This window comes from Dasypus novemcinctus, chromosome 3 (assembly GCF_030445035.2).
Source record: "Dasypus novemcinctus isolate mDasNov1 chromosome 3, mDasNov1.1.hap2, whole genome shotgun sequence".
Lineage (NCBI taxonomy): Eukaryota > Metazoa > Chordata > Mammalia > Cingulata > Dasypodidae > Dasypus > Dasypus novemcinctus.
Window position 1 is genome coordinate 103,359,249 of NC_080675.1, and position 12,726 is coordinate 103,371,974.

Consider the following 12,726-nt stretch of genomic DNA (forward strand, 5'->3'; position numbering starts at 1 on the left):
AATTAATGAATAAACATTTCCATCACCCCCAAAAGTTTCCTTGTACCCTTTTATAATCTATCCCCTCCTAATTCTGCCTGTCTCCTGTTCCCAGGCATCTGTTTGCATTTCCTAGAATTATAGATTAGTTTGCATTTCCTAGAATTTTATATAAATGGAGTCATACTATATATACTCTCCTTTGTCTGGCTAATTTTATGCAATATACTTATTTTGAGATTCACCCGTCTAGCATGTCTTTTTAATCTGACTACCATTAAGATCATCTTTATTTCTCAGATTTTTTTCCAGAGCCGAACATGTAGGGCAGCAATTAAAAACTGAATACAGTCCATAGATGTTTGGACTTCACAGAGGTTTTTACAATTTTGACGTATTTGCCAAGATTTGAAAGTTCTGGCATTTAGTCTATAAACAGGACACTTGCTTTTCAGAGAGGTTCTGGGAATGTGGCTATCTGAATATCTTAAATATCCCTCCATTCCTAATTCCAGTCTATGTCTGCCTCTCTTGAGCCATGTGGCATTTGAATTCAGTGAACATTTGGGGATAAGTGAGTCCTTGGGCTTTGTTGGAGTTCTGTCAGGGAGAGCTGGCACAGGCTCATGTTCCTCATGAACGGGACAAGAGCCTTGAGAGCCTCAGGATGAGGATCCAAATGGCAGATCCAGGAAAGATCTTGGCTGGTTGAAATTTATGGACTCCTGGTAGGAAGGAGAGAAAGGAAGATCCAAGGGCCTGAGATCTCTCCATCCCTAAGTTGCAAGGAGACCTGAGAGAAGGGAGTCTTCCTCCTGGGCCTCCACAGGGCTGGTGGCTTGCCTGCTGCACCACTGCCAGTTCACAGGGACAGAGACTTCTTTGCTTTTCTGTTCTCTTGAGAATGCTATCACTTGTGATCCTCCAGCAACCAAATTTGAGCCCATATGAGGTGACAAAGAAAAACAACCAAGGGGGAGCCAGGCAACCAGAGCCAAAAATACAAAGAAATAAGAAATACAAGAGACTTAGAGCATAGATTCTGGAGACCTAATAGGGCTAATATAAGTTCCACAAGGAGAAAAATGAAGATGGAAAAGTGATAATTAAACAATACAAGAAAATATCCTGTGCCAAAGAAGCCTTCGATAAGCAGAATGATGTTCCAGGGAAGATCAGCCATGAAAACACACACACCGAGGCATATCGTGGTAAAATTTCTGAGCTCCAAGAATTCAGAGAACATCTTACAGGCTTCCAGGTAGAACATATTATTCCTGTCAAGTATCTGACTGGAATCAGAATCTAGTTTGCAACACTGGAAACTAGGAGACTGTAGAAGAATATAGACTCCTGAGAGAAAACTATGGCAATCCCAGGTTTCTATTTCATCCCTCTACCAGGGATAAATATGTATGCAGATATACAAAAATTTAGAGACTGTCTCACCTAAGCCCTCTGAGAGTATTCAAGAAAGAATTTTTTTTTTTTTAAAGATTTATTTATTTTTATTTAATTTCCCCCCCTCCTCTGGTTGTCTGTTCTTGGTGTCTGTTTGCTGCGTCTTGTTTCTTTGTCCGCTTCTGTTGTCGTCAGCGGCACGGGAAGTGTGGGCGGCGCCATTCCTGGGCAGGCTGCTCTCTCTTTTCACGCTGGGCGGCTTTTCTCACGGGCGCACTCCTTGCGCGTGGGGCTCCCCCACGCGGGGGACACCCTTGCGTGGCACGGCACTCCTTGCGCGCATCAGCGCTGCGCATGGCCAGCTCCACACGGGTCAAGGAGGCCCGGGTTTGAACCGCGGACCTCCCATGTGGTAGACGGACACCCTAACCACTGGGCCAAAGTCCGTTTCCCCAAGAAAGAATTTTAACTAAATAAAAAATGAACCAGAACAGGGATTCTAAGATAAAAGGGATAGAAATACTGGCAAACGACACATTCTATGGGAATGCACTACATACATGCTCAGTAAAGACTAAACAAAAAGGGCATACTTCAGGGAACATTCAGTAATACTTAAGATGTAAAAGTACTAAGTCATAGCAAAATCTTGAAAATGTAGAAGGAAAAATAAGTATAAGCTTTCCAAAGGTCTCATCTTAGAGTAAGAGGAAAAGTGACAGTATCATAATGGAGTTAGGGGGAAATAGGAAGAAATAGAGCATCTTGGTAGTACAGCATTTTATCTTCAACAAGGTAAAGTACAAATTTAATTTAATGGTAAATTATAGACTTTCCAAAATTAACAGATTCCAAAAACAGAATGAATAGCTTAATCAAATCAAAAATAAGAAAAACTAAAAATAGCCAAGAGAAATAAGGTGAGCTAGAAAGATGAAAGTCAAGTGTATTAGAGATTATACTAAACTCAAACATTAAATGGTAAGATAGAATTAGAAGAACAGAACCCACTTAAATTCTATTTATTAGAAATACACATAAAACAGTATATAGAGATGGCATTAGATTAGTGGATATGTATAGCGGGGAATGGATAGAAGGATTGAAAAGGTAACTGTTAAGGGATGGGGGCTTTTTTTTTTTTTTGAGCAATGACAATGCTCTAATATTGCTTGTGGTGATGAAAACACAACTCTGTGACTATACCAAAACCCACTGAATGTGTACACTTCAGATAGATTGTAAGGTATATGAATATGTATCATTAAAATTACTTAAAAACAAGACCATAAAGGATGAAATAAAATATAAGCAAAGGTAACCGTCAAGTACAAAAAAGGAAAGTTGAATGACAAGTCAGACAAAGCAGAATTTAAGGTTGAAAGCATTCTACAAGTAAAGAGTGATGTAATATTAAAAGGCATAATTTATGAACAAGCCTTAAAAGTCATAACCTACATATAACAAATGTCATAGACATGAAATATAATAATAAAAAATGGTAGAAGAACTTGATTACCACCATAATGATATTTTTACAGTATACCATTTCAGAATCGGATAAATTTCATAAAATAGTAAGGAACTGTAAATAACAATAATAAATGGCTGAGACCTTCTGTTTCTTGAAGAGAATATATAACTGATGTGCATGGAAGAGTTACACAAATCAAATGGACTTGATAACAAAGAAACCATTAAAATAAAATAGGGAGATATCACATGAAGATCTGGAATTTTGGCTGTTTTGAAAAAAAGTCTCACAGTGTTTGCTATATTGTCTCATGGCAATATGTGTCCGCAGTTGAGAGCGGCAGCTCCCCCGTCCCTCCCCAAATGGAGGGCAGTTAATCATAGTCCCTACTCAGTTTGTTTATGGTACTTGTTTAACTTATGTAGGTGTGTTTTTGCCATTCCTTGATTAAATAACTTTAAATTTAGGCACAGTAAGTCTTAATCCTTTTTTGGAGGTACTGGAGCTGGGTATTGAATCTGGGACGTAGTATGTGGGAAGCCGGCGCTTAACCACTGAGTCACATTGACTCCCTACAGTAAGTTTCAATATGGTTCAGAAACTCATTTGAAATTCAAGAAAAATTTTGAAATGTGTCAGTTGCTGGTTATATGAAAAAAACATTTTAAGATTTTATTCATTTATTGAAAATGTATAGAAAAGAACTACAAGTTCTCTATGCTGAACTATAAAACTTTTAGAGAAATTAGAACCCTAAAAAAATGAACGGATATATCATTTTCATGGCTTGGAAGACTCAATATTGCTAAGATGTCAGTTATTCCCAAATTGATCTATAGATGCAATATAATACCAGTCAGAATCTTAGCAGAGCATTTAGTTTATACTGTGCTCTATTTTTTTTTAAGATTCATTTTTTATTTCTCTCCCCTTCCCTCACCCACCCCCCCACCCCCCATTCCCCCTGTTGTCTGCTCTCTGTGTCCATTCACTGTGTGTTCTTCTGTATTCACATGTATTCTTGTCAGCAGCACCGGCAATCTGTGTCTCTTTTTGTTGCATCGTCTTGCTGCATCAGCTCTCCATGTATGTGGTGCCGCCCTGGGCAGGCTGCACTTTTTTGCACTGGACGGCTCTCCTTACGGGGCGCACTCCTTGCACATGGGGCTCCCCTACGTGGGGGACACCTCTGCGTGGCATGGCACTCCTTGCGTGCATCAGCACTGTGCATTGGCTAGCTCATCACATGGGTCAAGAGGCCATGGGGGGAAACGGACTTTGGCCCAGTGGTTAGGGCGTCCGTCTACCACATGGGAGGTCCGCGGTTCAAACCCCGGGCCTCCTTGACCCGTGTGGAGCTGGCCACGCGCAGCGCTGATGCGCGCAAGGAGTGCCATGCCACGCAAGGGTGTCCCCCGCGTGGGGGAGTCCCACGCGCAAGGAGTGTGCCCGTGAGGAAAGCCGCCCAGCGTGAAAAGAAAGAGCAGGGTGTCCCCCGCGTGGGGAGCCCCACGCGCAAGGAGTGCGCCCGTGAGGAAAGCCGCCCAGCGTGAAAAGAAAGAGCAGCCTGCCCAGGAATGGCGCCGCCCACACTTCCCATGCCGCTGACAACAACAGAAGCGGACAAAGAAACAAGACGCAGCAAATAGACACCAAGAACAGACAACCAGGGGAGGGGGGGAAATTAAATAAATAAATAAAATCTAAAAAAAATAAATAAATAAAAATAAAATAAAATCTTTAAAAAAAAAAAGAGGCCATGGGTTTGAACCTTGGACCTCCTGACCTCCCATGTGGTAGGCAGACACTCTATCCACTGACCCACATCTGCTTCCCTATATTGTATTCTAAAGACCTTGAGAGCCATGGTTATATTGAAGAACAAAAATGGAAGACTTGCGTTATCAGATAACAAGGCTTACTTTTAAACCACAGTAATTAAGACAGTATGGTATTAATAGAAGGATAGAAAAATATCCCAATAAAATAGAGACTCCAGAAACATCCACTGCATTTCAGCAGCAAAGGAATGGCCTTTACAATAAAGAATACTGGAGCAATTGGATATCTATGTAGAAAAGATATCCAAGTAGAAAAGAGTAAACCTCAAAACCTCAAAAATTAATATGAAATAGGGAAACGGCTGCGGCTCAATCAGTTGGGCTCCCATTTACCATATGGGAGGCCCTGGGTTCGTGTCCTGGGGCCTCTCTGTGAAGGCAGGCTCACCCACACACTGCTGAGCGCCGCCCAGCCCGCAAGTGCTGCAGAGAGCCAACTCAGCAAGGTGACACAACAAAAAAAGGGAGACAAGTAAAAACACATAACAGCATGCAGCGAATGGACACAGAGCAAAACAGCAAGCAAGCCACAAGGGTGTGTGGAAATAAAAATAAATACAGACACAGAAGAACACACAGTGAATGGACACAGAGAGCAGATAGCATGCAAAATGCCACAAGGGGGGATAAAAAAATTAATATGAAATGGATTATAATAGCTGTAGATGTGAAAGGTGAAAGAATCAAGCTTCTGGAAGAAAACATAGAATATCTTCATGACCTTGGGAGAGGCAAAGTTTTGGTTTTTTTTTCTTATCAGAGAAGTTGTGGGTTTATAGAACAATCATGCATAAAATATAGGATTCCCATATACCACCCTATTATTAACACCTTGCATTGGTGTGGTATATTTGTTACAGTTGAAGAAAGCACATTTTTAGGGCAGACCTTTTTTAATGTAGGTCAGAAGGCACTGATTGTAAAATGTAAACACATTGATCAACTGGACTTCAAGTTCATGAACCTCTGTGATTCAAAAGATACCATTAAGAGTAAAAAGACAGCCACTCTGAAAATCACCTTGGTGGTTTCTTAAAAAGTTACTTTTATCATATGACTCAATGATCCTACTTACTTTTGCACAAAAATCTATGTGTAAATATTTATAGTAGCTCTTTTTGTAACTACCCAAAATTGGAAACAACCTAAATATTCTTTAATGGGTGAATGAATAAACCAATTGTAGTATATGCATACAATGGGATCCTATGAAAAGGAATGAAATGAGTTAGGCAATGTTTTCTTAGATAAAACACCAAAAGCACAAGTGCCAAAAGAAATAGACTTCATTAAAATTTCATACTTTTTTGAGAAATGTTTTTGGCTCAAGTGATAAGGCCTCTTCCTACCATATGGGAGGACCCAGGTTTGATCCCTGGGGCCTCCTAGTGATAAAGAAGAGAAAGTGTGCCTGCGCGGCAAGCCAGTGCCTGTGTGGCAATCCAAATGCCCGCATAGTGAGCCAAGTGCCCATATGGCAAGCTGAGTGCCCATGTGGTGAGCCAGAGCCCACACGGCAAGCAGTGTCCATATGGTGAGTCAAGTTCCCGCGCAAGTGCCTGCATGGCAAGCCAGGTGCCCTCATGAGTGCCCGTGTGGTAAGCCAGTGCCCACGTGGCAAGCTGAGTGCCTGTGCAACAAGCCAAAACCCCTGCAAGTGAGTCATGCAGCATGATGATGACACAACAAGAGAGAGACAGGGAAACGGACTTTGGCCCAGTGGTTAGGGCGTCCGTCTACCACATGGGAGGTCCGCGGTTCAAGCCCCGGGCCTCCTTCACCCGTGTGGAGCTGGCCATGTGCAGTGCTGATGCGCGCAGGGAGTGCCATGCTACACAGGGGTGTCCCCCACGTGGGGGAGCCCCACGCGCAGGGAGTGCGCCCGTGAGGAGAGCCGCCCAGTGTGAAAAGAAAGAGCAGCCTGCCCAGGAATGGCGCCGCCCACACTTCCCGTGCCGCTGACGACAACAGAAGCGGACAAAAGAAAAACAAGACGCAGCAAGAAGACACAGAAAACAGACAACCAGGGGAGGGGAGGGGAATTAAATAAATAAAAATAAATCTTTAAAAAAAAAAAAAAAAGAGAGAGAGACAAAGGGGAGAGGCAAGGTGAAGCGCAGCAGGGACCAGAAACTGAGTTGGCACAACTGACAGGGAATCTCTCTCCACATCAGAGGTCCCCAGGATCGAATCCCAGTGAATCCTAGAGGAGAAAGACAAGAAGAGAAGACAAAAAGAGAAATTGATACAGAAGATCACACAGTGAATGGACACAGACAGCAAAAGCAGCAGAGTGGGGTGGGAGAGGGGACAAAAAAGATTTCAAACTTTTGTGCTTCAAAGGATAACATCAAGAAAGTAAAGAGACAATCCAGTGAATAGGAGAAAATATTTGCCAGTCATATGTCTGATTAACTCAATTGTAAAAAGATAGACAACTCAATTAGAAAATGGGCAAAGAATCTGAGTAGACATTTCTCAAAAAACAAGATACACAGATGGCCAGTAGGCAAATGTAAAGATGCTCAACATCATTAATCAATAGGAAAATGCAAATCCAAACCACAATGAAATGCCACTTTATGTCTACTAGGATGGCTGTAATGAAAAAAAACAGACAGTAACAAATGTTGGCAAGAATGTGGAGAAATTTGAACCCTGATACATTATTGGTGGGAGTGTAAAATGGTACAGGTATTCTGGAAAACAGTTTGGTAGTTCTTCAAAAAGTTAAACGTAGACTTAACATATGACCCAGCAATTCCATTCCTAGATATATACCCAAGAGAAACGAAATGTATTTCCACGCAAAAATTTGTACATGAGTATTCATAGTAGCATTTATAGTAGCCAAAAAGTATAGACAACCCAATGTCCATCAACTGATTAATGGATAGAAAAAATGTAGTATATCCATGTAATGGAATATTATTTAGTAACACAAAGAAATGAAGTACTGATACATGTTACAACATGGATGAACCTTGAAAACATTATGCTTAGTGATCCTGTTTATATAAAGTCCAGGCAAATTTATAGAGACAGAAAGTAGGTTGATAGTTGTTTAGGACTGGACCAGGGCAGGGGAGTGAGGGGAGAGTGAAATGGAGATTGACTGCTAATGGTAGACTTTCTTTTAGTGAGAAACAAAAATGTAAAATTAGATTATGGTAATTGTTATACAACAATGTTGAATATACTAATAAAACATTGAACAGTTTAAATGATTGAATTGTATGGTATGTGAATTATATCTCAGTAAAGTGGTTTTTTTGTTTGGTTTTAAAAGAATGGGTATTGATATGCAAAAACTTGCATATATCTTAGAGGAATTGTGCTAAATGAAAGAAGTCAGTCTAAAGGTTTCTATGGGATTACATTTACATTTTTTTAAATTATGGAAAGTCATGACACATAATCGTGTGTGTATCTATACAAACACTGAAAACAATTTTTTAAAAATACTTCAATGTACAATATACATAGTAATTTCTATTTTAATTTCTCAGACTTTAGGAAAAGTTAAATTCAGCTTGCTTATTAAGCAATTATAACAATCTTTGACTCTGACATGAAAGTACTCCTAGCCCTAAGATATCAGAAATGTTCATAGTATCTTTTTCATTCCCGTAACTCAAAGTTTTAAATTTTCTTTCCGCTAATTTGGTGTTTGAGTCTATTTCCTCACCTTGTTAAGGAGATTAGTCTACTATGATCAGGCTTTATTCTTCTAAAACCATCTTGGAAAAATGAAGGAAACATGAAATATGTCTATAGTGCTTGGGAAGTCATTTGAGTCAGCTGCAAAACCAAAGAAGGACATAACAATAATGTTTGCAACAATCCCAAGATCATCTTTGTTGCTTTTTGGTGAGATTTTTCTTTTTCTTTTTTTTTTCCTTTTAACTGTGCAAACTTTTCTTGACTGATCAATTTATGGATTTGACCCAAGACACTATTTTTATTATACATTGGGCTTTATTATATCTGTTTTCTACTATTTTGCTTGCTGTCTTCCAGGTGTCATAGACTGTAAATTAAAATCACAACTATTTTCATCGCAGTTGAGTTTTTTAACTAGCAGATTTACCCTATACATGTAGGAAGAATTTCAACAAAGCTTAGTATTCAAATGAGTTCAGAACATAATTTACCTTGTTTGTACTTTCTTTACACAAATCTGAAGAAAAAAACAACTACAAAAGTGGCCTTCTAAGAATATTTCTCTTACTTGGGGGACACTCCGTTAAGCAGTATTGGTTTCCCCAAGGACCACTATTCATCTGGTGCTTAAATGTAGCATGTGCACCAGATTTTGAAGGGCATTGTTGATGGGCACCTCACATTGCTGGCTGATGTGCCTGTATTTCCTATTGTTTACTTCTACCTCTGCCTGTCTAGAGCCTAATATTGTCTCCCACTGCTGTCAGTTCCACCTTCTCAAACTTAGGGCTAACTCAGCCTCCCTGTACTACGTTGGGTCCCTGCTGCAAGAGATGAGTTTGAGAAACCTGGATAAAACATGACTGGTCCTGGTTTCTTGGTCTACTCCAGCTCTAGCAACTTGACTGCTGTCTCACCACTTTTTCTTTAAACCAAGTCACATGGATCAGAGAGAAGATTCTTAAATAAATTATCATAAATCTCTTCAGGACTTGTGTGTAGTGTTCTTTTTCTGTTCCCATACTCATGTTTAGTTCTGCATTTTCATTTCTTCTCACTTCGATTAACTTTCTCATTCTCCCTCCCACCCTCACCATAGCTGCCTCATCTGTCTGCTCGCTGTGTTCGCTCATTGTCTGTTCCTTGTGTCCACTTGTTGTCTGCTCATCTTCTTTAGGAAGCACTGGGAACCAAACCCGGACCTTCTGTGTGGGAGGCAGGCACCCAACTGCTTGAGCCACATCCATTTCTCATCCTTTTAATGCCTGGATTTTTGGGGGAAATTGGAATGACAGCAGTGTATATCATGACTGGCTGCCCTAGTTCCTTCCATGATTTCTTTTTATCCCTGTTTCCTTCTGTGACTGTACTTTCTTATGTTCTCTAGTATTTCCAGGGCTTGGTCTTCAGCTCCTCGCACTTCATATTGACTTAGGAAAGTTCATTGTTCTACCTTCAACGCTTATGTTTTGATGATGAATTAAAAATCTTTATTTCCGTTATTAACCTAATTTCTCTCTCTGCATATTCTTTCTTGAAATCACTGCACCCCCAGTAAATTAACAAAAATGTTTTGATTATTTGCTAGTGTTTATAAAGTTCTATGTTACCAAATATAAGGTGCTTTGTCACAACAAATGTAAAACAAATTTCTACCTTCAAATAACTAATAATGGGCAGATAAGTCCCTGCAAACCCTCCACTCCAGGTCAGGTCACTCATTGGCTGTCTCTCTCTCTCTTAAATCCTGAAAGCTGTGTTGCTAAAGGAAAAAGAAAAAATCTTACACCCATTGTATTAGTCAGCCAAAGGGGTGCTGATGCAAAATATCAGAAATTGGTTCGTTTTTATAAAGGATATTTATTTGTGGTGGAAGCTTACAGATACCAGGTCATAAAGCCTAAGTTACTCCCTCACCAAGTCTATTTTCACGTGTTGGAGCAAGATGGTTGCCAATGTCTGCAGGAGTCCAGGTTTCCTGGATTCCTTTCTTCCCTGGGCTCCAACTTAAGGCTTCAACATCAAACTCCCAACATCAAAAAACCTTAACTCCGTCCTTTGCTATGCCTTTTATCTGTCAGTCTCCACCCACCAAAAGGTGGGGTACTGAATGCCCTACTGATGCAAGAGGTTTACTTGATTACTTAATGTATCCAATATAGTCTCATGCCCAGAGGAAAAGACAGTTTACAAACATAATCCAATATTTCTTTTTGCAATTCATCAATAATATCAAACTGCTACACCCATGAAAACAGGTGCCACAACAAATTCATGATTTCTAACTTTAGCCAGGTTTGGTCCAGTGGTTAGGGCGTCCGTCTACCACATGGGAGGTCCGCGGTTCAAACCCCGGGCCTCCTCGACCCGTGTGGAGCTGGCCCACGCGCAGTGCTGATGCGTGCAAGTAGTGCCGCGCCACGCAGGGGTGTCCCCCGTGTAGGGGAGCCCCACGCATAAGGAGTGCACCCGTAAGGAGAGCCACCCAGCGTGAAAGAAAGTGCAGCCTACCCAGGAATGGCGCTGCCCACACTTCCCATGCCGCTGACGACAACAGAAACGGACAAAGAAACAAGACGCAGCAAAAAGACACAGAGAACAAGACAACCGGGGGAGGGGGGGAATTAAATAAATAAATAAATCTTAAAAAAAAAATTCTTTTATGATTCTAGTTAGCTCCCTTTCTTATTCCTTACAGATCTTAAAATGCTAAAGTCCCCATCCTCCATTCTCATATATTTAGCATTTCTGGACCTTTTACTTCAAAGAAAAAACTGTGTTTCCAAAACTCCTCTTCCAAAATTTTTACCAACATCTGATTGTTACCTATCTTTTACCTTCCTTCTTATCCAATACTAACCCTACAGGACCTGTGTTCAGATGTAGCACCTTTATTGCTTCTTCTTTCTCTCCTGTTTTTTCAGCTTCTTCATTGTTTCCTTCCTCTTGACACATTAATACTTAATTGGCTTATATCTGTTACCCTCTTTCTCCTTCATTCTTTCTGTACTCCTTCTTCCTCCCGGCCCCATCCTTGTCTCTGTCTCTTTTTGTGTGCCTATATCTATCTCTAGCTGTTCATTTAGTCTCTTAGTCTTCTAAATATTTCTCAAATCTAACTTTTCTCAGCTGTAAACCTAATTCTATTAGTCCCCCATTTAAAACTCTTTTATGTCTCCCCATTGCCCACAGAATAAAGTCTGTACTCTTTAGGAGGTCATACATGTACTTTAATGAACCAGAACATCCTAACTTAACCTCTCTATCACTCTTACATGCATATTGCATACCAGATATAATGAATGTTCTTGGAATATTCTTTCCTCCAATTACCTAGCGGACTTCTACTTTCCCTTTAAGACTGAACTCAAACATCTTTCATAACAGCTTCTGTTACCTTTCCAGGGAATACAAGCTACTCATTCCCATAGCTCTGTGTCTATACCTCTAATATAGCACTTTAATCACCCTAATGTAATTACTTACCCATGTAAGCTTTAAGCCCTTTAAAGATAGCTGCTGACTTCTGTTCATCTTTGTGTATCTAAGTATGTTCTGATACTTAGAGTTGCTTAGTAAATACTTGCCAAATTATCTATTGTTTCCATCTACTTCTGCCTGCCTGGAGCCTAATACAGTCCCCCAGTGCTGTCAGTTCCACCTTCTCAAACACCTTCTCATCTCAGGTTGGTTAATTAAAAGATAATACATATACCCATCAGCTCATGGGAAGTATTAAACCTGTTAGGAAATTAAACCTCAGAGTAGGCTTAAGGAAAGAAGAAGCCCTTGAGTTGGGCCTTTGAAGGACGTAGAAGTCAGGTAAGGAGAAAGGGAGAAGGAAGTTTTCAGTGAAAAAAAAAATGAAGTAAACAAAGACTTGTGTATCCAGAATCAGGACTCACCTAACATTCCAGAGAGAGTGTGGAGACTGACCCTTCTAGAACAGAGGGTGCATGACTCAGACTAGCAGATGGGGATGCGGATGTGACTGAAGCAATTGGGCTCCCATCTACCATATGGGAGACCTTGGATTCGATTCCTGGGGCCTCCTAGTGAAGGCAAACTGGCCAGCTCCACAGAGAGTTGATAGCCGCACTGCGGGTGAGCTGATGCAGCAAGATGATGCTACAAAGGGAGACACAGTTGAGGTGGCTCAGGCGACTGAGTACCTCTCCAACAGATCCCAGTGACTCCTGAAGAGAAGATGAGAAGACAAGCAGGTACAGAAAAACAAGCAGTGAATGGACACAGAGAAGACAGCACAGGTGGTGGGGGAGCGGGGTTAAATTAAATCTGAAAAAAGAGACTAGATAATGAGGTTATAGAGGTATAAACTAAAGAGGCTAAATTATAAAGGGACTGGAA

The 12,726-nt window shown here is 40.7% G+C and overlaps 1 protein-coding gene across 4 annotated transcripts in view; it reads left to right on the forward strand.

The window, feature by feature from the left end:
- The window catches only part of SLC12A6 (solute carrier family 12 member 6), a 134,330-nt gene that overhangs the window by 41,611 nt on the left and 79,993 nt on the right, over nt 1–12,726 (forward strand). The window contains exon 1 of one of the 4 annotated variants that reach the window (XM_058293851.2): nt 12,473–12,581. The exons of the other annotated variants lie outside the window; for them this stretch is intronic. Within the exon in view, the coding sequence (XP_058149834.1) occupies nt 12,566–12,581 (16 nt within the window). The 5' untranslated portion in view covers nt 12,473–12,565. Of the gene's footprint in view, nt 1–12,472; nt 12,582–12,726 lie in introns of those variants that run through there. 4 annotated transcript variants of the gene reach the window in all.